This window comes from Cyanistes caeruleus, chromosome Z (genome assembly GCF_971803275.1).
Source record: "Cyanistes caeruleus chromosome Z, bCyaCae1.hap1.1, whole genome shotgun sequence".
In the NCBI taxonomy this organism is placed as follows: Eukaryota; Metazoa; Chordata; class Aves; order Passeriformes; family Paridae; genus Cyanistes; species Cyanistes caeruleus.
Genome location: NC_141732.1, coordinates 68770999 through 68798065, shown reverse-complemented (window position 1 = coordinate 68798065; position 27067 = coordinate 68770999). Strand labels below are relative to the sequence as shown.

The window sequence follows — 27067 nt, the reverse complement described above, 5'->3', positions numbered from 1 at the left end:
TCCCATAATATCCTCAGTCTTGAAGATTTTATTTTTTTCAGTTGTGAATGGGTAGGGCTCAAAAATACTGTTTCTTGGTGACAAACTGATCCCACTTTACAGACTTGATTTAGAGCTCTCTGAAAGACAGTAACTCCAAATGTCACCAGCTTTTTGGACCAGATTCTTGAGACTAGATTTTACCTGTGCAATATGTGTAAAAAACTGTGAGTCACTTCAATTTTACTAACTTTTCCATCCAGCAAGCAGTCCAACATAGAAAGCTATGGGATTCTCATTCCAAGTCGATTATCCCCTTACTGATCTGATTGAGTCAATGTTGACTCCTCTTAGTTGAGCTCTGCACAAGCATCAGACTGTGATGTTGTTGTAGACCATTGCTCCAAGTAAGTTTTGCCTTGACTACCATGATTTTGTTGGGTTTTGGTCATTTCATCTGACAAGACCCACCTGATACACCTAAAGATTTTTACTGCCAAATTCAAGACATGAAAAGAGTAACATGTACTTGGACAGAAGGAGAGACCTATCTCTACGGACAGAATTTGCCATCCTTGTCTTCAAGAGCAGGCATTTTGGATATAAGCAACAAATAGCCTGTACATACGAGCAGGAGATGATGTTCTTTTTAAAGGTGATTCTTGACAGAAAACTTGTTTTCTCTGAGTGAAAGGCAGTAAAACAGATTTAGTGTCTTACGTAGTTTGTTGGACTACATTACATGTTTAAGACTTTAAGAGAAACGTATTATTACATGTGAAATTAATCTCTATATTGGAAAGAATACTGAATGAAAGTCTATGAATGGATAATGTAATGTTAGCCATTTCATGTGTAAATGCTTAATTTTGTGGTCTGACTGAAGACTGTTGCCTTGAGCAGATTTTGAAATATTTTGGTTTTTTTTTTTTAATTTGCAGGCCTGGACACTTCAAATAGAAGTGGGCCACAAATCTTTCCAAAAGAAAAATTTTTAGCAGAAGGCTCTGATATCACTCTTTGCTGCATAGGAGGGAAAGGTCAAACCATTAAGGAATTTTCTGTATACCCAGCTGTTGATGTTTTCAAGTACACAAACAGTCAAGTCAGACTTCTCACTGTGGAAAATCTATCACATGACAAAGGGTCTAACATACATGTCTACTGTTACGATGAAGATGAACGGTTGTATCAGGCAGCTTTTTTTGTGGGTAGTAAGTAAACACATTTTTTCAGTTTTATTTTCCTCTTGTTATAAACTCAAGAATGACTGTAGAAAAAATGGACCAGGGAAAAAAGCTTGCTGTAAGTTGTCATGGTCTCATCATGTCTGGCTGAACTCTGTCTGACTTGAGATCTGTAAACTTATATAGAGAAAGCAGGAAAAAATAGCATTAAATTAATTGGCCCTATGACAGGTGGTTGATTCACAAATATACCCACCCATTTAGGAATTCAACTTCATTGTCTATGTGCATGTGGTAAAAGCTCAGCACAGTCTCCTTTTCAAAGGCTAACAGCAATTTTTAAAGATAGAAAATAATACAGATTGACTAAATGAGTGGATGAGTATAAAAAAACTATATTAGAATATAAAAGTGTTTGATTGCTATTGACTCATGGTATTATCCTGGCTATCCCTGCAGTGGTCATTGAATAAGCATAATTTCAGTAACAACATCTATAGTAAATCAGACTTCATACTTATCTATTATATCTAGCTTGTTAATGTATTAAAGAGGTTGATATGCTTTGCCTTGACTGCCATGATTTTCTTGGTTTTTGGTTATTTCATCTGACAAGAACCACCTGATACACCTAAAGATTTTTACTGCCAAACTCAAGACATGAAAAGAGTAACATGTACTTGGACAGAAGGAGAGACCTATCTCTATGGACAGAATTTACCACGATACACCTTGTCTAAAACGTAAGTCTTATTGTTATTTTAACTCTGATCTGTGCTGTACCAAACGCTCACCTTCTTTCCTTCTTTCCTTTAGAATCTGTGGAAATGCTTTGTCTTCATGTAATTAATTATCTGCTTGCGTTTTTCCACTTCACTGATCACTTATTTAACAGAGCTTGAGCAGTGCAGAACTGCTCTGTTCACTTTAACAAAGTTTAGATCAAGTTCTGCCTGATAAAGCTTATTCTAACCACTCTTTTGAGTTAATATATTTGGATAGCATTCAGTAGGTATGAAGACACCCTGACATCAGGATGTAGATAACTTAAAAAGTACAACATACTTATTGGGTAGCACACACAATAGATAAGTAGGATCTGATTAGCTGGTAGGCTGGGTATTAGTGTGCTCATGATCCACTGACACTAATGCTGACTCAAAGTTAGCACTCCGCCTGATTAACCTCCCTAGTTGTCTTACTTTAGGATTTTAGAGCTTTACATGCTGATGTTTTCCTTCTTGAGTCCTTGAGCTACTGACAGTCCTATCTCAAATATCCTTCTTGTGTCTATAATTTCTGTAGTTTCATCTGGCTTCTTTATTTAAAAAAAAAAAAAAAAAAAATTAATCTGCAGACTTTCTCATAGCTCTTTCTTTAGCAGTCAAGGCTAAAGTCAAGGCTACACAGCTGTGGTGTATCAGACATGGCCCTTACATGAGGAGAGGGACTTTACAGCAAGGCCTGCAGAGAAAAGGAAACTCATAAACCAGGACAGAAACCTCATAATCACAGCAAACCTTCATCAAAAGATCTCAGCAGAAAACAGGCCAGCATTGCACATACCTTCCTGGTCTCTACATCACTCACTTAAAGATACTGTAATGATGATTTAAAAATGGAAGGTTAGAAGATGCACTTCAAGATGCAGTTGAAATTACAACTTCATTTAAAAGTGTAATGGTAAACATGTAAATTATTTAAGTCTTGGCAAATAAGTCCTTGATTTAGACAATCAGTAAGGAAATTTCTAAAAGCAATGTAGCTGTATCTTAAAAAGACAAACCTGGATATTTCTAAGGAAACTCTATTTTAAAAGTAGTTCTATTCATCATATTTCAAGCTAAGGGAAAGAAGTGGGTGACTTCTTACATAAGGCCCTTCAGCCTTATTTTTTATGATGCTGTATTCTAATTGGACATCAGAAACTTCCAAGACCTATGTTGACTGTATATTATGGAAAGCATCTTTCTCTCTCTTTGCCCTGCTTCCTACCTCTCCCTTTCTTTGATAGGTCATCCCAGAAAACACCTCTGTGCAAAGCAAGTTGTTCTAAGCAGTGCTCCTGCTCTTGGGATATAGGCCAGCAGTGGATCTGGAATGTCACAGTGACTGTGGAAAACCCACTGGGAAAGAAAACTGCTGCAGATGTTTTTGATGTAAATCACAGAAGTAAGGCTTTTTTCTGTGTCTTTGTTTAGGGCTTTTTGTTGCTCCTTCTGAGCTTGATATTACTGTGTCTTGGTTTGAAGTATAGAAGTCCTTGATTTTTATCTTCATGGTTTAATTACTTATCTGTCCCTGTGCTATAGTTATCTGCTCTCTCTTCAGTTTCAGCTTTGGAAAGTTGTATTAACAGTAGAAAACAGCTTTATACTCCAAGGGTCAGATCTGGTTATTGGAATGAGCCCTTAATGGTTCAAAATCTGCCGCTTTGTTGAAGCTGGTTAGTGGAAGAGAAAGCAAAATGATGCAAGGATATAAAATGGGGAGTTTAAGCAAAATGTCTGTGTAGGTTACTTGGAAATGGGTATGATACGAGGTGTGGTTCATGTGTAAGAGCTATTGCTGGGAAAGAAGTGATGGTGCTAACCTGTTCTTGGTCCTAATATGGGGCAATAACTTCCACTGTGCTTTTGTAAGGGAGAAAGAGTAGTTCATCAGTGGCAAAAGCCAGGTTATTCTCTGAGGAATATCTAATGGCTGTTGTTCCTTATTCCCTAGTAGTTGTGTCCTTTATGAAGGAATGACCCAGTGGGCACCAGGTCCCATAAATTCCTTCCTACTCCTGCCTCAAATCAGGTGGATATTTCTTCATTCTCCAGCAGTATTTCCAGTTCTCCTTGAGTCTTCTTCAGTGTTCCCCAGGTTCTGTGACTGCCTGACCTGTCTGAAGAACCAGGAGACAACATGTGCTTTGTGCAGCTTGGAAGTTGGCAAGACAATGGCCTATGAGGCTGATGGTGTAACTACTGCATCCTGGCAATGCTTCCTTCCTCAGAGACATTGCTGACAGTTTTGCTAGCCACGCTTTTTTATTTGAAGGAATTTATGCTAAATGTCTGAGGCATAAGAATTCTAAAATTTGATTATCTGATTGTTTGGAAGTGGAAGGAACAGGTCAGGAAAGTGGGGGAGTAAACTGTCAGGTTGTAGGGAGACAACACAATGTCATAAACTCAGTTTTCATGGGAAGTCAGGCTAGAATAGTTTACATTCAGTGTGATAAGTACATTTAAATTTTACTACAATATTATTTTCCAGTCCTAGTGATAGTTGCAAGTTAAAGAAATTATGTGTAATATGTGTGATGAGGTAAGTTTTTAAATAGTGATTCCTGTGAAATCCTCCATGTTTTTTCTGATCCTGCAAATATTTACATTAGAACTTTCCTTACTTAAAGGATGACAGTAAGTAAAAGAAAATGTAAATCCATTGTTTCCAATTCTGCATGTGGTAATTTGGACCTTCTATATAAAATACAAACTCTTTTGAGTGTGAAAGTCCTCAAATTTTATTTCATGGAGTAGTGTAATTCAGTAATGTAATTCATGAAGCTTTAGGATAAATGGCCAAGGGTATAAGCATAGCACTCACTTGCATTGCCATGCCCTCACATTGCGTTGCATTCCTCATTATTATACAGATAATGTGGGAGAGCTTGAGATTTACTTCACTTGCTGAATACTCTTATACAGCAGTAAAGGATCTCAGAAATTTTCTGGAAGAAGTAGAACTGGCACTGTTTACTGGAGGATACCTACTGACAGGAGTCAGTGTTAGAGTTGTGAATAAAATTTCTGTCAAAGAGGCCCAATTCTGGGCTGTAGAAATGTGTCAAATTTTACCATGTTACATCAGGAATTTCTGCCAAGCACTGAATTAGAGAATTTTAATGATTTGCAATAAATGTGTTTCTTTCTTTTGTCCATGATGTTTTAAAACATTTCTAAGTCAGCACAAGGAATTTTTTTGAACCTTTAAATATTTACTTACATTTACATTCACATTCTGAAATGAACTTCTATAATTCATGTTTCTTCTAGATTAGGAGAAAAAAATTTTACTACTCAGCTAAAATATTAATATTAACATACTATTGCGTATATTTTATGTTTTACAAGAGCTAACTCAGTTTTTCTATTGCCAGTTTATCCCACTGCACCTTTCCAGGTTTGGGAAGATTGCACAGATACAGAAATTACATTACACTGGAATTATGAAAACTATGAAATTGACCTCTTTTGTCAGACTGAAGTGCTCCAACCTGACGGCAAAGTAGAACTGGTATGAAACCTGAATTTCCTAAACAAAAATATAGTGAGGATCTTTCTGATGTTATTAAAAAATAATTCCCTAGCAATACAAATGCGCTGTAAATCTTGTGAGCATGTTGATGTGCTTGTTTTCTGGATTTGTTTGCTTCCCAAGCTCTACACTGATTATGTGGTCCATATGGACAGCCACTGTTGGCTCTAGTTCACACTTCAAACACTGTCTGTACCATGCCAGAAGTACATGGTGTTAACTGGTCTGACTGTGGCTCAGTGTTCTGTTGGATGGATTCTGAGATTTGTTGAAATTAGTGAAAATACTGAAGGGCTTAATAATTGTAAAGCTGTATTATAAATACATGTATATATATATTAGCTACTGGTAATCTTGATTTGTTTTAATTGCTCATGCTATTTCACCCACAACAGAGCAGTGTTGAAGATTTCTTTTGTATCAGTCCAAGCTCTTTCTGTGTGCTATTGACTGTAGTTGATGGTAGTGAGTCTGGTTTCTAGTGATGGAATCCCAGAACACTTTTTCTTCCCTTCCTCTTCAATCTCTGTGAAGATAATTTGAGTAGATTCCTTAATTTGTTCACCTCTTCCATAAACAGTGAGGCCGATGGACTCTTTGCCCATCTACTTTTCCCATGCTACTTCCCTGTAGCTCTTTTCTTAGAAGGTAGCTTGCCTTTAGCACATTAAAAAGGCACAGTGAAATCACAGTCAAGCTGTGTTCTGTCCTGATTGTGGCTTAAGAGCTGTCAGATCAAGTGACCACTGCAGCTGGCCATTGCTGGAGACAGTTCTGAGGAGAGGCTTAAAAGCATGCTGGCTTTTTGACTCTTACTAGAACTCATTCTGTCTCGTAGGAGAGAGTGGGGTAAAGGCTGGGGAAAAAAATGGAAGAAAAAGCTAGCTGCAGATTGCTCTACATAGATATGGAACATCCTACTTTTATATGAGGTAATAGCCCAAGACTTTATGAGGGCAAGAGCTCAGTAAATTGCCTTCTGGATGTAAGAAGTACTCATGTGGAGGGTTCTGAGTGACTCAGTTACACAGAGGTGGCTTCCAGCCCGCTTTTTGGATCTCCCACTGTTTTGATCTTGTGCATTATTTGCTTTTTTTGATTGTTATTCCATGACTGTCTTTCCCAAGTGAAGCCTAACTAGCTCTTCTGGAGTTTCTAGAGGAAGAGCTATTTTCTCAGAGAACACCTTGCTGAGGACACTGTTCTGAGCTGTGCCTGGTGTATCTTTGTGTTTTGCAGCACAACAGCTCTGAGGTGGACTCAAAGCGTGTCACGGTGCGTGGGCTGCAGCCGTACACTGAGTACACGGCCAGGGTGCGCTGCGGGGTGGCCAAGCACTTCTGGAGGTGGAGTGAGTGGAGCCAACCCCTGACCACCAGAACAAAGGAAGGAAGTATGTCCAACCCGTTGAGAAGCAGAGTTTGAGGGATGCTCCGTGCTCGCCACCTCTTTTTGCTGTTTGTTTTTACTCTTCCATTGTGTAGCTAAAGCAGAGGTCTGTTGCATGCATAAAAGAAACATGCTAAGCAAACTTCAAGAAGATAATAATCGTCAGCCTACCTCCTATAGGCAATGTCTTGGACATTCCCTCCAGTGCAGGCAGTAGGAAATCCAGCTGGCTGGGAAGGTGGACAGACTGAGTTACAGCGCCCAGTGAGGCCTGGAGGAATAGTGCAGAGGCGGGAACAAGTCTGGTGACTGCAAGCAAAGATTTTCTAGGGAAATTAAGCAGACTTTAATTCAGAAAAAGGGAAAATTATGTTAAAGGATAATGTTTGGGCAAGACCTGGGAGTGATGGGGAAAAGGAGGTGTTGTGAGTGGGGTTTCTTCAAACGGGAGGAAGCAGTTAAACTGCTTATCCTTTCAGCACCCAGAGCAGTCTCATTTTCTTGCTTTGCTGTATTTATTGCAGCTCCATCAGGGAAACTGGACATATGGAGAGAAATTACACCAGTTCTGGGGGGACGAAATGTGACCTTGTTCTGGAAGGTGAGATATCCCCACAGAAAAAGAAGCAATGACCTTCATAAAGGGGCTGGAAATTTCTCCCATGATTTGTGTGCAGCTGATAGCAATTCAGTATGAAAATGACTTTTACAAATCTAAAACAAATTGTATATAAAATATCTCAGAGCACATGGAGCTATGATGGTGCGCTGTCCTGGAATTTCAAACATGCAATTCTGTTTTTCTAAGTATTAGAACAAGTCAGGTACCATTACCAAGACTGCTGCATTTCCATTTCAACCAGTGTATGTATGAATGTATGGAAACAAAAGTTTATATTCTTATAGAAATAACACATCCTGTTAGTTATTTAAAATTCTAAATGATCCTCTCATATTTTTTCAGGAAAATTTACTAAGTTATTCTCTTCCTCCATAACTTTTTTTCTCAGCAAACACCAAGTTTTCAAGCAAATGGAAAAATTATTTCCTATGAAGTAACCTGGGAAAAAATAGAAGATGGCTCCAAGCCTGAAAGCATCTCCTTTTCTTCAGTCTACAACAGCACAAGGATTTTCATTGATAACCATTCCTATAGAATCAGTATCATGGCAAAGAACAATGTTAATTTTTCACTTCCTTCAGTATTGATCATCTCTAGAGCTACAGATAACAGTAGGAGTATTTTCAGTTATAATTACATTATTAGAGCTTTGTTTCTACCTGTTTTGAGTGAAGTCATAATTTATCATCCTGGGCAACATATTGACCTTACCTCTTAACTCATGTCACTGCTGTCTGAAAATTATGACTGTATTTTCTCCTACAGGGTGGCAGCTGTATGTTTATTGAGGTGAAATGCCTTCATAATAATAATAATGTTAATAATAATGATAATAATAATGATGTCTTCACAGAGCAAAATGCATTTAGCCTAAAACTAGGGTGTCAGACCTGCAGTAGGTGCCTTGATGGTGCAGCCAGTGCCAGTGTGGTTAGCCTCATGTGACCCTCTGACTCTAGGTTTCTGCAGATGATTTTTTTTGTGAATACAGAGTAACAATTACTGGATGGTTTCTGACCTGTTAGCTTTCAGTATGTGAAAGACCCCATATGGCATTTATTTAGTAGAGGAATGCAACACTTTTATTGTTGTTTTCAACTGGTTAGTGTAGGAACTGTACTGATCTTCATGTATGAGTCCAAAGTATCATGCAGGACAATAATAAGAGATTCTGTTTTGTTCATTCCTAGGTATCAAAAAGCTTAAGGAAGGACAGGTTAATGGTACAGATGATGGCATTTTTATCACGTGGGAGCCCAGAAGTATATATGACAGTTACATTATTGATTGGTGTAACTTTCCCAGGTTGCAGCCTTGTGATTTGCTGTGGAAGAGATTTGGACCAAACACTTCCAGTGCTGTGATCAGCTCAGGTGAAAGCCAAACAACTATTCTTTCTGACTGTGCAGCAGTCCTTCGAGCTGTGGGCATTAATTGAATTTAGAAAACAAATCATTTTATGAAGATTTTATGAGTATTGAATTCTGTGCTGTGCAGGTGCAGTTCTTCAAAGGCATGTGACATCATGTTTTTCCTACCAAATTAAATAGACAACACAAATGTACCAGCACCATTATGCCCTGGAAGGCAGGATACTATATTAGAAAACATATTAGAATAGTCAAAAATATGTTACATATATTTGTATAATAATAGTAAAAATATATTAGAAAAGTCAACACAGTATTTTAGACAAAACCTCTTCTGAGTGGCTTATAGCAGCATCTTGAAAGAGGATGGTGAGGTTAATGAAGTAGTTAAAATAATTTAGCAAGAGAGATGTAGAAAGGACCTCTATCCTATCTGTAACGTGGATCAGAAGTTTAGACTCAGGCAATTTAAACCCACAGTGTAGTGAGAGGTTTGGTGCTGTCAGTGTGCCACAAATGAGGTGTCTCAGTACCTTGCTTAGGATCAGTTGCAGGTTTTTTTTTCCCTGGCTATGGCCATTTGACCTAAATCCTTTTTGTCTGTGTGAAAGTTGCTCTGATACACTTCCACAGCTGCAAGAATTTAGCTTTGCTAGAGTCTCTCAAGCTGAGAGCTCACTTGAGAATGAAACTCATTTGAACAAAATTTGATTGAACACACATACATTTGCAATAATGGAACTCCAGTTCACACAAACATGCAGAAACCTGCACGTGATGAAGGGGACTGTGGGTAGCACATGGGAAGAGCATTGTCAAATTCTTCAGTAGTTTGCACTTGCTTAATGTGAATGGGAGCAGATGTCAGTGAGGACAACCAGGAATCCTGGTACCTGGATATATATCAAATATTCCAAAGCACAGCCTTTGCCTGTGCCAGAAATGTGAATGAAATTGTCTTTATTTTTGGTGCATTTGGAGTCTATTGTTCAGTCACCTTGAATACCACATAGCAAAAAAAAATATAAACCCCTCTCCCAGTTTGCTCTTTCAGACAGAATAAATGTGTTTAATTCACTTAATGCACACCAAGAATTGGCTCGCCCTCTGTTCTGTTTCTTTCAGATGCTTTAATAGCACAATAGCACTCAGAGAATGTGTCCAATAGGTTGTTGACCTCTGTAGGAAACAATTAAATAAAGGTAACACTGGAAAACAGTCTGTAACCTATTTTTGTTCAAATGTTTTTTAGCTGCTTTTGTTCCGGGGGTGAGATACAAATTCCGCATCTATGGCTCTGTTGCTAATAGAGCCTCCTTGCTGGAAAAGAAGATTGGTTATCTCAGGGAGCTGCGTAAGTTAGCAACATGTTTGGGGCTTGTGCATTTGCTAAATTGATCTGTCACAAATAGAATAATTGCCTCCTCCTACAGCTGGATGAAATTGGTTTTTTGTGTCCTTTCTGTATCTTCAGTGAGGCATTTAAAAGTTCTGTATAAACATCTACATGGATGGTATTTGTGTAGTGCAGTGACCAGGCAGAGCCCATGTTTATTAGGAGAGCTAAACAAAGCTGTTATTATCAGTTATTGATTCATGTATTGTATAGATGCATGAAGGCTCTGTGAAGCTGTCAGTTTTTGTAGAGAACTTTGGCTTTGTTCAGCTTTTTAATACAAGAAAGATATGAACGTAAACACCACATGGGAGTGTGAATTTTTCAAATGATAAGAGAAAATACTCTTGAAGAATAATTGCAAGTTTAATTCCCATTTCCTTTCTTCCAGCTCCTCGTCTTGACCCTATTGTGAGAAAAGTTGACCTAAGTTACAATTCAGTAACACTGTCTTGGGATTCTTATCTCACAAATGAGTCAGAGCCTGGTTTTATAAGAGGCTACCATGTTTATGTGTCACCTATAGAAGGGAACTGCAATCTGAAAGGATCTAAAAAGCACATTCTTTCAGGTAACTGAGCTCTCTGCCACAGAAAATTGTGTCATTGATAGAGGTGAAAGACTTGTTGGTATTGCAGCATCTTGGAAGGTTCACATTAGGCAGTCTGACTAGCTCATTAAGCCATCTCTAGATTTCAACACCTGTTGTCTTTGGTTCCTCTCGGTGCATGAGGTGCTGGTAGGCAGAAATGATTTCTGGATTTTTAATGATTTACAGCCTGCATCCTGTTATCCATGATTCTTTTTTTAGCTCCAGAATAGACTCCTTTGGTACTATAAAAGGTACTATGAAAGATACTATAGGAGGGGCTCTGCCTCTTGTGATGTGAGTTCTCGATTAATGTTGAAAAACATCTGTTTGTGGTCTACTTGGATAAAAGTTATAAGAAGTATGTTAGTCTTACTAGGATTTGGGGTATTTTAGAAACAGATGGGATACACTTCATTTCCTTCAAAATTGGAGCACTTTATAATGTAAATTCCCATGTAAATTCTTTTTTAGTGAAAGTATTTGTGTGTATGCTCTACAGTGGAGTTCTTTCAGCAGAATTGAGCTGTGAAGTGGCACAAAGCCACAAATTTCTATCAGACTTTTCTGTTTCACATGCAAAACTGCTCCAGATGACTTTGGTCCATTATAATTCTCAGATGTTTCCAATACATTAAAGGAATACATTTTATTTTTTTTCTTTGCCTCGTCTTCTGCTTGGGTCAGGTCCTGTGTTTTTCTGCTGATTAGACTAGTGCCAGTATGAAAAGCAAAGTTTGAACTGAGGGAGGCTTATGTAGAAGTTCTTGTCAGAACTGAACTAACTATATAAGTACCATAATTCTGTAAGTAATTCAGTTAGACTTTAAAAAGTTTAAATCAAAGATTTTCTGCTTCACTGCTTCTGTTAGCAGACAAGGGGTGTGACTGAAAACAGCAGAAATAAGCTAACCCATTTCTCCCTGGGGTTTGGGAGTTGCACAATAGAGAGGCAAAAGAGCTCTTTTTTCAGGCAGAGATTTTTTGCTTTTGATTATCTTCAAAGAAATTGACATAAGCTTAAGGGCTACAGGATTCTGGTAAAAAAAGAGAAAAAGAAATGGCAAAATTCAAATTCTGGTACAATGCTTGAGGAAAAAGAAATTAAAATAAACAAGGTGTAGGCTTTGACAACAAGTTGTTAGGTGTCTGCCAGAGAAGGGCAATGCTGTGGCCAGTCCAGTTAGAAGGGATGTGAGTTCAGCCAGTGGCAGTGAGTCAGAATGTATCATCTTTCCCAGAAGAAAGTGTGCAAATTACAAAGAAGGCAGATTGCAAATGTCTTGTTATTTCAGTTAACTGGTTTTGTAATATTCTGGGGACAACTTAGTGCAACCTTTCAGTACCTAACAGGGGGCTTATAAGAAATATGGAAAGAGACTTTTTACCAAGGCCTGTACTAATAGGACAAGTGGTAGTGGTTTTAAACAGAAAGCATAGGCTTAGAATAGCTATTGGGAGAAGATTTACTGTGAGGGTAATGAGGCTCTGGAACAGGTTACCCAGAGAAGCTGTGGATGCCCCATGTCTGGAAATGTTGAAGGCCAGGCTGGATGGGGCTGAATAACCTGTTTGAGGGGAAGGTGTCCCTGTCCATGGCAGAGGAGATGGAACTAGGTAATCCTTAGGGTCCCTTCTATCCAAAAGCATTCTTTGATCCTGTGATTCTACCTTATTTGTTTTGTTTTAGATGAATCAGAGCTATGTAAATACACGATTGACAACCCAGAAGAAAAGAGATACACTGTGAAACACCTGATGCCAAACACAAAGTACAAAATAGTGGTTAAAGCATTTACAGGTGGAGGAGAGACTCCCATTGTTAACTTTAGATACATAGATACGCCATATAATTGTGAGTACATATACTGTGAATAATGTCCTGTAGCAGAAGGATTTAAAATGTTATAATGAACTTCCTTTCTTAAGGGAAAACATTTAATTCAATGCAACATTCACTTAAGAATCCGACTGAGAAATGATACAAGCATGACATTTGGATACAGTGACATTTTGATACTTCTAATTAGAAAGGATTTTTTTCTAAATTTTTAGAATGATCCTAATTAAAGTCTTATTTACTAATTTACATCTTATTTATTTTACACCTTATTTAAGTCTTATATCCTTCTGGGAAATAGCTCAATAGATACACATTTGCATGCCTAGTGAGTCCTGTTTGTTAGAACTCATTGAATAATTGTGTTTGGATTTAACTGGTTTTCTAATACTGGAATACCTTCAGACTTGCGTGCAAACAGGTAATTCCTGTATGGACTTTTGAACTTCTAATTTGAACTTTTTTAATTTGAAGTTTTTGAACTTTCTAATTTCTTACTCTCATCAGTCCTAAAAACCATTGCCAAATTCACTCCTTCATAAGCCAATACAGAAGAGTTGTTGGCATGGGCACAGTATTTTGCTAACTGGGCAGATTTGATCACCAAAGCAGAAGAGGAAATCACTTGTCCGTAACTTTGTCCCTTGAAAATACCAGTCGGCATGCCTGTGAAGCTTAGGATCCAAACTAGAGATGCCTGGTTTTGAAAATCTTATTGGGGTTGGAGATGAAGGGGAAGGGATGGGAAAAGGGGAAGGATTGGCTAACACAAAGTGACTCCATGTTTTAGGCTAGCTACTGCAGTGTCTGGCCATCATGGCACCCTCACAGGCACAGTTCTGCTTCTAGCACACAAGCTCTAGCTTCCATTAGCCAGCCATGCCTTTGTACAGCCAAGCAGGGAATAAAGACAAGGGCTTAATTAACCCTCAAAAGAAACAAGGAGAATGTAACGTGTCCATCCATTCCCTCCTGTGGTGTGGGGATACACAAACTCTCTGGCACAGGGCAGGAGGGCACTGGACAAGGCAGAGGGAGAGCAGAGGGAGAGCAGGCACTAACTAGCACTCCCCTCAGCCCACCTAGAGCCTCAGCTGTTTGTGAACAGCACAGCCTAAGGCTGTCTTCTGGAGAGCAGGAAATTAAGAGATCCCCGAATTGGCATAAATCCTAGGAGACCTGAACACTTGTGTAATGTTTTTCTTGCTGGAGTCCAAAATGGAGGTGCAGATGTTGTTCATACCTCACAGTAAAAATCTGTCTTCTCTATGGGTCTGAGAGAAAACCAAAAACAATACTTGTGAGGTTATCATTGCCTTAATTTTTGTAAATTACTCTTACAGCTAAGGTTTATTTTCCTCATATGCCAATATAAAAAAAATAAAAAAAATAAAAAAAATAAAAAAAAAAAAGAAATCTAGTTATAATTCCATTCTGGTAAAGGGGATGAAGGTCTCAAGGCTTACAGAGATGTCCTAGAACTTCCAGCCAAACTACCTTGCAACCATGGACCACAGAGTTTTGCTGCTGAGTTAGTGGCAGGCATCCCATGCAAACTTGATGGTTTTTTTGCCCCAGAAACTCAATCTGGATTGAATTTAATATGTGAGAAGTTAAAAACAAAATTTTAAAGTTATTTTTATTCCACAGCAAACATGCTGTACTTTGTTGCTGTGCTAGTGATAGTTCCAGCCCTAGTAGCAGCTATATGCCACTGGAAGATGATGTGGTAAGTTGTACTGCATGTTTCTGTTGTAGACAGAGAATATAATTAATCTAACTAATCTAACAAACCACTGCTGCAGTTTGTTGCTTCCAGCCCATTGCAAGGCCTCATTAATTTCTTCCTTTGGCTCTCTGACTGTGTGGATGTTTTAAGTACTTGGCCTGTGGCATTTCTGAGACACTGGTCATCTGCTGCTGTGCCTGTACACATCTATGGGTAGCTTCTGCTGGTAGAGTGTGCTTTGATAAAAGAACAAAAACTACATTTGTTTTGGTCTCTTATTTCCAGGGTGAAGGAGTGCTGCTGTCCTGTAATACCTAGTCCTAGTAAGAGCAAAGTGCTGTCATTCAAAGACTTTAAGGTAAGATCATTGAAAATCCAGAGTTTTTACTTTGTCCATTCTTTGCTTAGTAGATTTGAAAAAAAAAAACAAACAATATACTATTCTTCTGTTGACTACATTTAAAAATTAACTTCTTGTCAGTTTTTGTGTTGACAACATTTAATAATTATACACAAATTAACAGTTTAGTATTACCATTCAGTGGAAAACTCTCCTTTTGACATTCATGTGACTCTGCAATGACCAGCTTACTTTGCATCATATTACTGCAAAATGAAAATGCGCAACTGGAGAATAAATGCAATCTTTTGATCAGCAGGTGATTCCTCCACTGTTACTGTTCAAACCCCTGCACTGTCTGAACTCAGCAGCCCAGAGGACACTGGACTTCCCTGCAGCCTGTGAGCTGTGTTCCCTCCCAGTTCCCTTGGGAGGACACTGCAGGGCCCTGCATTTGCTGGCCCTGGGAGGATGCAGGGGGTTCTGCCAGGCACTGCCAGGCCTGGCTGGGAGGATTGGCAAAGGGCCTTCAGCTTCTTCTGTACCCCTTCGACCTGGGAGCTGCTATTTGGGGGCTCCAAAGCCCTTGCCTTGGCACAGGTGGGGCTGCTGGTGTTCAGTGAACAGCAGCACGAGAGTGAGGAGTGAGGTACACACAACAGCCACTGCTGCTGTCTTCCTGTTGCTTCTGCCTCAAAATAAAACCAAAACACATCAAAAACCTGGCAAAGTCTTTAGACTAGAGAGACATGGTTCCTTCTTCAAATGTAGTCACTGTGAGTTTACTTAAAAAAGAAATCTCTAAATAAATAGTCTGATAAATTTCACATAAAATGCAGTTCTATTGAGCATCCTCTATGTAGGTTTTCCTTCAAATTCATTTACTTGGAAAGTGTAAATGAAAAAAAAACTGTGTAGGAATATTAGAATTCCTTAAAGTAATCACTATCTCTACTCTGGGCTTCTTTCATTGAGTAATTTCTTTGTTTAATGATTCTCTTGCAGATTGATTCTGAGAAAGTGCTGAAGATAAATGACTGCCTTCCTGACATGCTAGCCATTGACAGTAATGCTGAAGCTCAGAAATTGCATCCTGTTACCTGGAGCCCATTATCTTCAACACCAACTGAAGATATGATTGATGGTCACATTTCTTCCTGGATTTACCCTAGTGAAAACGTAGCGAGAAACTTCGCACCCACACCTACACCTCAAACTCATACTTGTTTTGAGAACTTTGCTTATTCTTCTCCACTTAAGACTGAATCTGATCCCTACCAAATACCGAAGACACTGGAAGCAGGCAAGACAAATCAGGCAGTGGTGCTGTACCAGCCTCAATGCTATTTAGATATTTTTCATGAGGATGCAGCCTCAACCACCAGAGAAACAGCTGAAAGAAAGAACAGTCTGAAATACATCTCACAAACAGATGCACGCTGTCTGGGTGGGAGGCTTTGAACTTCTGTCCTCCAGTGAGTCCATCCAGTGTTTGGCTATATACTATAAATGAGAATTCCTAAAACCACAACTTCTTTGGATTAGGTCTCTCACAAACCCAGCTGCCTGACTTCCATTAATATGGCAAAGCTGTTGTTTCTGGACTAGTTTTGAGTACTGTTTTACACAGGAATTATGTGTGCTATGGTTCCATTACAACTTACGGGCATTAGATGAGATTTATAGGCTGATTTGTGGCCTGTATTATGCAGGAAGTTACATCACAGCAATCTGTCATGGGCTCATACAGAGAACTGCTTTAGTTTGCAGAGATTAAAACTATTTGTAGAGGAGCAAATGAAACAAGGGGGAAGGTTGTGCTGTTCAAGGAGTGTATTTCTCTTGCAGTGTTCTGTGTGCTGTGGCCACCCCAGCCAATGGGTACTGTGCTGCGGAGGGTGGAGCATTGCCCAGCCCAGTCATTTTAGGGGCTGGGTTGTATTTTCTCTCTCTCAAATGATGTCAAGAATCATTGTAGCAGCATTCCCTGCACACACTGCGGCTCATTCCTAGAAGATTTGAGTGCTGCCCAGAGCACCCAAATCCAGTGATCATCCTGCTTTTACTTCACCCGTGTCCTAACTACACTTGATGTGTGAAAGAGCACAGAAATCAATTCTTATAGGGAAGACCCCACTTCCATTTCTTTTAGCTGGGGCTCCTCACACTTCTGCCTTCTCTGCCTAAAGACCCTTCAAAGTAGTCTTAACTACTCATTGAAGAGATGTAAGGAGTTAGGTGGGAAGGAGTTAATTTTCCAGAAGGACAGAAGTGGTACCACGTGGCATCCATCTTCTGCTTGCACGCATGAACTGAACCTTAGGCATTGACCCCTGTACTTCCGTAGGAAGCCCCAACCAACCAACCAACCATCCAACCAACCAACCAACCAACCAACCAACCAACCATCCAACCAACCAACCATCCAACCATCCAACCAACCAACCAACCAACCAACCAACCAACCAACCATCCAACCAACCAACCAACCATCCAACCAACCAACCATCCAACCAACCAACCAACCAACCATCCAACCAACCAACCATCCAACCAACCAACCAACCAACCATCCAACCAACCAACCATCCAACCAACCATCCAACCAACCAACCATCCAACCAACCAACCATCCAACCAACCAACCAACCAACCAACCATCCAACCAGCGAACCAGAGAGGCTGGTCAGAAGCACAGGTGTATGAATCCCATTTGTTAAGAACATCCTATTTAGGCTGCATACATCTACATCTCTCAGCACTGTTTTAAAGTGTGTTAAAAAAACAAAACCAAAAAAATTTATTGTAACACTCAATCCCTACAGTAGGCAGCAGTGAATTTGGCCTTTCATTTTGATTTTAGGAAAGCATACATTTGTAATGAAGCAGTACAGTTGGAACTGTAGCTGAAAATCTTATCAGATTTACTTCAGTGGACAAGGAGCCCTTTGGTTTGGCTCTTTATGGTGTTTGGAATTTGTCACAGAGATGGTTTCAACTTAAGAGCACAGCATAAGCGATTCTCAATGGCGGAAAAGATGGTGTCTGACAACTTAATGTTCAGCTAGTTTGCTAAAATGCAGTTACTTGACTTCCCTGTGTTCAACTAGCTAAACAGACTCCTAGAAACCAAACAGCTGCAGAAAAAATGAGAGAATTATACTGAACCACATCTAGTTTTTCTACTATTGCTTACAGATATTGTTGTAATGTCACAAGCTGTGTTGCAACAGGAAAACCACTAAGACCTTGTACAGCCTGTGTGCTGAGGCAAGCACTGACTGCAAATAGAGGGAGGAGTTTTCAGCCAGGAAAAAGGGAGGTACAGACACAGAGGTGGGCAGATGTGTCTGGAGGTGTTCAGTCCACGCCATGCAATGCCCATCTGTGTGCTGTGCGTTGGTGCAGGTGGCTCACAGACTTGAGAAGCAGAGAAGAGTTTGCAGCATGGTCCTTCCTTCCAGCCTCCAGACAGCTGAGTAAGGGAACAGCTGGGCACGTTCTCCTGGAGGGCAAGGGAATGAGGAGGGTAAGGGAGAAGGCTGATGCTATTTGATGGATACATCCCAGGGAAACATCCTCCCTTTATCTTAACCTCTTCTTTGAGTAATAATGCATATGAAAGCTTGCTTCTCCAGAGTGCTTCATCACATTGTAGGTACTTGTGTAGCTTAAAAGCTTTACTGCTGGAAAAAAGGCCAATAAACATATGGGAGCTGCATTGTCACAGCTGATACAAAACTTCTGAGCTGTACATTTCAGAAAAAGGTGTATTTATTCTATAATGTTGAAAAGGTATTCTAAATAAGAGTCATGTACTAAGGAATTCATACATAGTTGTCAAAGAAACCAGAGTTATCACACAAAGCATTTTAAATTTTGACATTGCTGCAGTTCCTCCTGCCAGGGGTACAGCTCCAACCAGGCACAACTCCCTGCTTTGAAAAAGCTGCTATCACTGAGACCTGTCTGCAGCCATTCCACTCAGGAAGTGAATGAAGGGGTTTGTGGGTTCAGCTGGTTGTGCCTTCCTGATGGTGGGGTGAGACACATGGGCCTGGCTGAGTTCCCACCTCTCAATCCCCTGGTTGTTCCTGGGGAGATCCTGCTCCGATGAAATTCCATTATCTGGATGCAGATCCAGACTGCTGGATGAGGGAAGGAGAAGAAAGAAAGGCTCCTCTTTCCCTAAACCCTTCTGCTTCCTGGCTCAGATGGGTGGTGCTTTGTGAAACCTCCTGTGCATAAAAAGCACACAAATAGAGGATTCCAGGAAGGATAATGCCTCTGTGACAGTCAAAGGGCACAGTCTGGGCACCAGAACTGAAGATTAGAAAAGTATTTTGGCATATATTGAGAAGTGTGTATAATTTTTATATATTGAAACATCTGTCTTGCATTAATGGTTGAATGATTCAAAACTGTAGTCCCTTTTTTTTGTTCATAATGCAACTTTCACAGCTGTTGTTGAAATGCTAATACTTAAACCATCACATAAGAGAAAATTATTCTCAGTATGTTAAATTCTTAAAATAATAAAAATGGTGTGTAAACTATTAAAGAGTCTCTGTATCTTATAAAGCATTAATGTAAAATATGTTTTTGATAAAAAAAAATATTTGGGAAGCTTCTGATTGTTCTAGTTAACTAGTAACTTACAAATATAAATTAAATTCCAAATCCTTTCTAATGCTGAAAGGTACATAGGAGACCAGAACAACTATAAGTTTAAGTACATTTTATTAACAACTCATCCCTTTGATAAGACTACGCTTCAGGAGGCCTTTAATGCTCGTTGACATGAACTGTACACAGTATACAAAAAAAGAAAAAGAAAAAAGAAAAACACACAAAAAAATCAAAGTGGGCAATACCATTTTGGGACAAGCCTCTGTTTAAATTATACACAGCTCAATGCAATATTCTTACGTAAAATATATAAATACTTTTTCTTTCTATGTTACAGGTATACAATATAAATCAGATTTCAATGTCTGTTCAGTGACCTACAAACACTAGAACCTCCAAATATGTAGCAGCGTATTACTAAACAAAAAAAAAAGACCACACAGGACAGGGAGAATAAGTATTGAGATTTTTCTTGATCCCTTCCCTCAGAATTACTAATTTAGATAATGTCTTGTAATGCAGTTTTAGGGATGCTGACAGCCCAGTATTGAAACAGTTTTTCAATTAGATTTACAAAATGTAGAGTCTTTTTTCCCCTTCAGACATAGTATCTTGTGCTGAAACACCCTATTCAGTGGCAAAATGATGTTACATTTTTTGGCATAACTTACATTTTGCAAATAAAATAGTGTATTTTAAAAAGCAACTCAAGCAAAATGTGCAATTTCTGCATGCTGTGGCATTGATGTCTATCTACACTACAAAAATAACCCAAAGAAAATCCACATTTTTTTAATGACTATAAATCTGTTGAAAACAAAATTATCTAGGGAACCAGCACTGGGAGTTAAATGAAAACCAAGGAGACTGGAGACCTCCAGAAAAACAAAAACATGGTTTTTAGCATGTCGTCAAAAGTCTTTTACAGTTGTAAAAGTTGTTTGCTCTCACATTGTATACCTTTCATATGCACACAGTAATAGAAGTGTAACTTAAAAAAAACAAGTAAGTTACTGGACCTGCTTTCAAGTGGCTCCAGTGCAGCTCAGAGAAGCAGGACAGTGGGGAGGTGAGCAGGACCTCAGAGCCTGGTGAGAATTCTTCCGCTGCGATTGCCACACACCTGAGCTCATGTTCGCTTACAAGCTGTGCCAGGTTCCTGCTGCCCAAACTGCCAAACACCAAGCCCAAGGCACAGACTACAAAGCAGCAACTCTTCCATCCCTCACTAGGTTTTGGTTACAGTCTATTTCTTGAACAGCTACCTTACTCTTCAGGCACCTAGGAGAGGCGCTTCGGTTTTGTTTTCGGTCTCACTGCAAACCACAACTCTCCTTTCCAGACCACTATGTTTCAAAGTGAAATCGGAAAGACATGCAGGATTCTCACAGATACCTTCTGAATGTTTATAAGGGCAGCTTACCTCAGTGTCCTAAGCCACTGCACCCACAACTAGTGAACTGTTCAAAACTCCATTTAGGGAAATAACCACCACCTCCCACAAGAGAGCGCATTTAGGGTACCTCTGTCAGACATCAGTCAAGTAAGAGCTGTCAGATGAGGAAAAGCAACTGTTTCAAGCACGACATGCCAGGGATTCCACGTGAGTTGGAAACTTCAAAGCTTGACCATATCTAGCTCCAAGTGATGTCCACAACGGCTGGAAGTGTTCTGCATTTCTGAATTTCAGAGAGGTGAAAAGTTCTCCTTCTCCAAAAGGAGACACTCATCCCCCAAGCCTCATCCTCCCTCCCTTTGTGGTGAGGACCAGGTCCTTACGGAGGTGCCTGGGTGCTTGTCAGTCAGACAGCTCTCTCCTCTTTGGAAAGGGCTCCCCTTTCCCCTGCCTGTAAGAGTAGACCAAGAGAATCAGGTAGCTGATGGTAATTGTGACTGGTTCCACAAACAGCCTCTCCTTCCCGGAGCGGCTCCCACCTCTGAGCTGTGTGTGAGCAAGCTGAGTCCTTGAGGTGTTTTCTGTGCCACAGCAACCAAACTGCATTTGTACAGAGTGTAAGTGAATGCTACACATGTTGCCATTTATTGAGCAGTATCACCAATCACTCAGACTGGAAATCTAAAAAGTGGGTGGTCTGTCAGCTTCCCTAGGAGAAGTGGAAGAGATTTTTTTTATTAGGGCTAATGTAAGAACAATCATTATTTACTACAGCTTTCTTTCAAAGCTTTATCATGACACAAATAAAACTCCAAAATAAGGACTTTGAAAGGGACATTGAAAAAAACAAAGAGAACTATAAAATTAGAAATTCACAGTTTATAACTAAGCCAATATAAATTTCCTTCAATAACAGTATCCCCTTCGTCTGCCAATTAAAGTGAAACATCAATGTGAGCTTAATGTCAGTGTGTAAATTAATTTTCTAGAAATGTATGTTATATACAATACAGACTTGATGCATACTTGTTGAAATCTACTGACACTCATACACTTTCAGAAGAAAAACCACGCTTCATAACTGAATTTGCAGCCATAATTTTTTATGTCAAGTTTCTGTTGTCACGGATCCCCACACAAGCGCGTTATTCAGAATACATGAGCAATTCAGGATGGAGATTCTTTCAAAAGTATATTTGCTTACCTTTCTATAATCAGAGGCCTTCCTATGACTTTCTACATTAAGTGCTATGGGTTAAACTTAACAAATGAACAGAGGTGGGTTTTTTTAAATACAAGTGATAAAACTTGTTTATCTTGCCTTAACTGCAGAAAAATAACATGGAGTTGTTTGATGTAACCCCATTTAGTTATTAAAACAAATCTCTTCTACTCTAGCCTAACTGAGGTAGTGTTTGAAACTACTGTATAACATACGCTATCCCCATTTGTGGGAAAACTACATTATTTTCCTTTGGAGTTTATACCACTATTTGGTCTACTGTGATTGACATTTTGGTTTTACAGAAGCATTTATTTCTTATTACCAGAAGTCCAATAGTTACTGGTGTGGTGTGTTTTCTAAGCATTTCAAACATGTCTTGCCACACAGATGTATTATTTGTGTCAATGACCATAGAAGAGTTCAATCAGTTTTGTTTTGCTCCTTTCAGTGGGAACTTATGAAAAGATAATCTTAGGAACTAAATTTGACTGAGGAGCAACTTACAGTCTGCTTTACCAGAACCTGAAAGTATGCAGTGCACATAGGAGTTCAGTGAAGTGATAGCTGCAAAGCAGTGCTTATGTGGCATGATGAAATTTCCAGTAAGAACAAATAAATTCTACGTTTCACTAGGAATTGTGTGTTACTGTTCACAGGACTACTTATTGAAATCTCCAGTAGCATAGCTAGTAAGAACAGAGATATGAGCATCAGGATAAATTTCACTTAAGAATTAATCTGACAATTATAAAAAATGGTAGGAGTGAATGGATAAAAATACGTTCTACTTAGTACAGTCCAGCTGAATTATTCACCTATATCAAAATCAAAGGGTAACCCCTTCTATTACAGGCATTCTAACAAAGGTGGCCATGCTACTGTATATACACATTTGCATATATTTATACTACCTTTATATAAAGGCTTCTGAATCTTTAGATCCATAATCAAAGTGACAGGGATTCCTACTATTTTTTTTTTTTTTTTTTAGCTTGCACTTACTAGTTTAGAAACGGCACTAGTAACATGATAGAGGCAACTACTTCAATCATTACCAGTCACTGTATCATTTAACTTTTGCAACAAGTCCTAAATACCAGTACAAAATTATAAGTAGGCTGCTCCAAAATTTGTTACTTAAGGCTTTTCACTACAATTATTAGTACTATCTGATGCTTGATCACTAATCCATTGAAAATTCAAATAAACCTTTGTTTTTATAAAAAGCTGTTTCTGTGGAACTTGGAAAACACTCATACTTAAGTCTCCTCACAAAACCTGCAATGATTAAATGTCTTCAAATTCAGTTTATACAGTATTTGCTTATCTGATACAAATCATGCTTTTTAAAGGATTGTAGTTGAGTAAGACCCACATTTGTACTATATGAGTATGAGTGTAGAAACTGCAAACACATGCATAGTATTCAGGGAAAACAATCTGATTTCAGCACTTTAAATTTTAAATGACTTGTTTTGAAAATAAAATTGTAGTGAAAATCCTTAACTGGTTCAGATAAGATACATGTATGTAAATGCAATGAAATCGAAGAAACTGCTAATAAAATGTCTTACAACTATAGCAATATTAAAATAACTTAATGAAACCTCAGATTCAGAGGCATTTCTTTCTGTCTGAAGTTACAAATCCCCAAAGTAGTGTTATAAACAGTACAAAAATCAACAGAGAAGGGCTAACATTAATCCCCTGGTGCCCACAACTACAGCATGGCTCCCCATTGCTGGCAGTGGAATGCACCCCCATCTCTCTGATTCCTGGTATCCAGGGTTTAAAAAGCAAGGCATCATTCTGCTTCTCTGGAACAGAATCGGAAGTCAATTAAAAATGTCTCTGCAAGTTGTCCTATTTCTTCGTAATTTATGGTAGAAAATGAAATGAAAACTTGTGGAGGTGTTCAGTGCTTGGCTCTTGCATATACTAGTAATTACTATTATTAAAACTATGGTAATGTCTAATAAATCCCCAAAGGGCTCAAATGACTGTGCCAGTAATTGGTTGAGGAAGAAAATATTTTCAGTTCAGTCTTCAGGTACCAGTAGCTTCTGGAAGGTTTTGAAGATGATGTTCCAAACTTTTTATCCAGTCAGTGGGAGGTTGTCTGAGCATTTCAAAGTCCATATGCAGAGCACTGCCTGAGCAGAGGTCAGGACTCAGCTGATGCATCGATTACAGGCTGTTTCGTAGGGGTTGCCAAAATAGCCTCTGCTTCCTCATGCATCTAAAAGGAAAGGACAGAGAATTAATATTTCTAGAGATTTTCCTTGGGAGACCTCACAAAATGGTTTCCTTTAGGTGTATCTATCTGAAAGCATCTTTTACTCAGGACATGGAACCTACAGCCAGCCAGCCATTTTGGTATTTTCTGTGCATGTGCACCCCCCACTTACCTGCAAGAACTGAACATCTTGAAATAGCTCCTGAATGAACCTTCGGGATGGAAGTCGAAATGTACAATGTGCTAGCAAGTAGGACACCTCAGAGTAAAGGCATATGTCATCAAATGCTTGGGGATACTTCTCCTTAATTCTGAACAAGGGAAGAAACAGAATTTTTAAAGTCCTGTAAAGATTTCCATTGTATTAAAAAAGCCCAAACTTTTCAATAAAATTGTCATCATTAATTCTTTAGTAATAGGCATTATAAATCCTACAACTGACAGAGTAGGAAAATCAGAGCAAACAACATTACTTTGTACAAACCTGGAAGAAATCTATGCCAATGAGATGAAACAGAATATACAACTTGTAAGTTGTACCGAACTACTGTGATTGCCTAGGCTTAAAATAACAGAAAGAGAACAGTGTATAGACTAATTGGCATCCACATGTACAGCAGTCATAAAAATTAAGGAAAAAATACTAAACTCATCTTTTAAACCTGTAAGCATTTTTGAAACTAAACCACACTGTTCTGTGCTTTCTTTCAGCAATTGTTGGTTTCCAAAGTCACAAGCCCAGAAACGTACAGGTTATAATATTTAGTCCCTGGATTTCTATTCCTGTATTTAAATATATTTTTTAAATAAATTACTTTCAGGAGTTGTACCCTTGCTTAAAGTAGAGCTGGGTTTCTCAAGAAGTCACTTTCAGTTTGTTATTGTACTTATGTATTATTCAGCAAAAATAATAAAAAAAAAGTGTCTTTTTAAAGATACATGCTACACTACATACACACTACAAATTACAGGTGAATTAGTGATTTAAAAAGGTTTGGTTAAGAGTAAAATACTAAACACAGAGCAAAAATGTTAAGGTTATTTGTTTGGCTTCTACATTACATTCATTGATATCTGCCTGACAACTTTTGAGAAGTGAGATTATTCACTGTCCTGAGACCTTAAGAGAATACTTATGATTAAGTGTTGCTAAAGTATCTGTAATGTACTGGACTTACGTCAGAAGACCAGTTTCATGGCCCTTAGTTCCTACTGAACTGCTCAAATTGATAACTAAACGTAAGACCTCCTTCCGCAGAAGTATCCTGCACACTGGTGTGTCATCTGGGATTGACTTTACTCCTGGAAAAACAAATAAAACAGTGTAAATTTAAACAGAATTATCTTTGTATGAGCTAATCTTATACCGTAAGTCTGTTTATGCATGCCATACACACACAAACATACATATTTATATATGTATTCCGAGCTTTTGAAAGTATTTCTACTGAAATTAGAACACTACTATTTTCAGGAATTTAAAGAGTTTTCCTTTTCAAGAATATTCAAAAATATTTCTACCATTTCTGCCATTTAAAAGAAAAACCTGCAATATAAAGTTACAGTAGTATTGTTACCACTAAACCGTGTTGCAAACTGAATGAGCTTCTATCAGATAATGGAGAATTTAAAAGGCAGCTACTTCATGAAAACCACTGAAATTCAAAATACAATACGTAAGTATATAAAAGAAGTCTCTCTTTACAGTAATTTAGTAATTCTTAGACTTCTTTATAAATTAACATCTGTAGAAAAAAAAGGCAATTGATTTGCTTGTAATGTCAAGTACTGAATAATCTGCAAAAATGCTGTATAACAGAGGGAAAAGAGTTCAGAACAGTATTCTCCCCCACCTGGAGATAGATGATGTTTTTACTTACATTTGTGTTTGTTTTTTGTCTAATGAAGAACGTTAATTCTTTTCAGTGTACATAAGTGAAATATAATTTTTTCAGACTGCCTAAAATATACTTTATTAGTGACAGTCTCTAATAATTGTAATGCTTTCAAACTTACCTAATACAAGCTCTGTACTCTTGGTGCTGCTGGCTGAACCATGGGATACTGCATCACTACAGCCTGAAATTCCAGAAAATTTGGAGGAATGCACATCTAAGTGATTGTGAATGGTCTGCCCACACCAGTCAGTATACGGAATGTCTGAAAAATCTGACATAAACAAGATGTTGTACCTTTATTATTCACACTTTTCCTCAATTCACATGCTTTCATTATTTTTCAACAATGGCCAGCATTCATAATAACACTGATGCACTAAGTACTAGCCATAAAATCAGCTCACAACTAGATGGTGAATTCTGGACAAATCATACTCAAACTCTTCCAAAATTGATTTTTTTAAAAAAAAAATCTTAAAACACATGAGTGGAGTCTTTTCCAGACACTGATGGAAGCCTAAGAAGCCATCACAAATACTAATGTTACTGATGTATCCATGCTCTGTTTTATGTAACACAATAGAGATGCTCTTGCATGTGCAGACATCTTTTTGTTCACACAACTGAAGGGAAGGGCTCTGGCAAAAGCCAGGTTCTGCTGCATCTGTAACTATAGCTGGGATTTCATTTGTCACCCCTTCTTGCAATTGAACTCAAGCTCCAGCTCAGCTCTCTGAGCCATTCCTCATATTTGTGTATCACCCCCTTTGCCAACATTGCTACTAACAAATGTCTAACAGTGTTGTCAAACAGTGAGGATTCCTACTAAGCATTCAATACTGGATTATCACAGGAATAGACAAAAGACATGCTGTAAGCTCTGTAGAGAAGGTCAGAAAAAATAACTCTGAATCTCATCTGAATCTCAAAGTAT

The 27067-nt window shown here is 38.6% G+C and overlaps 2 protein-coding genes across 6 annotated transcripts in view; one reads left to right on the top strand and one right to left on the bottom strand.

The window, feature by feature from the left end:
* Positions 1-19310, top strand: part of OSMR (oncostatin M receptor) — a 39599-nt gene extending 20289 nt beyond the window's left edge. For 3 of the 5 annotated variants that reach the window (XM_086869305.1, XM_023944124.2, XM_023944125.2), the window contains 14 exons: positions 921-1193; positions 1783-1909; positions 3181-3338; positions 5317-5453; positions 6714-6867; positions 7388-7464; positions 7874-8096; positions 8676-8858; positions 10108-10209; positions 10643-10822; positions 12531-12695; positions 14331-14409; positions 14695-14767; positions 15755-16552. In XM_086869305.1, the coding sequence (XP_086725431.1) occupies positions 921-1193; positions 1783-1909; positions 3181-3338; positions 5317-5453; positions 6714-6867; positions 7388-7464; positions 7874-8096; positions 8676-8858; positions 10108-10209; positions 10643-10822; positions 12531-12695; positions 14331-14409; positions 14695-14767; positions 15755-16210 (2387 nt within the window). In that variant the 3' untranslated portion in view covers positions 16211-16552. Of the gene's footprint in view, positions 1-920; positions 1194-1782; positions 1910-3180; positions 3339-5316; positions 5454-6713; positions 6868-7387; positions 7465-7873; positions 8097-8675; positions 8859-10107; positions 10210-10642; positions 10823-12530; positions 12696-14330; positions 14410-14694; positions 14768-15754; positions 17181-17387 lie in introns of those variants that run through there. The other 2 variants (XM_023944123.2, XM_086869306.1) reach the window with 2 other exon arrangements.
* Positions 19311-19472: 162 nt separating this feature from the next.
* RICTOR (RPTOR independent companion of MTOR complex 2) overlaps positions 19473-27067 on the bottom strand; it is a 77045-nt gene continuing 69450 nt past the window's right edge. Inside the window, exons 35-38 of the mRNA XM_086869296.1 lie at positions 26252-26404; positions 25414-25537; positions 24408-24546; positions 19473-24238 (exon numbers count right to left, since the gene is read on the bottom strand). Of these exons, the coding sequence (XP_086725422.1) occupies positions 24164-24238; positions 24408-24546; positions 25414-25537; positions 26252-26404 (491 nt within the window). The 3' untranslated portion in view covers positions 19473-24163. The remainder of the gene's footprint in view (positions 24239-24407; positions 24547-25413; positions 25538-26251; positions 26405-27067) is intronic.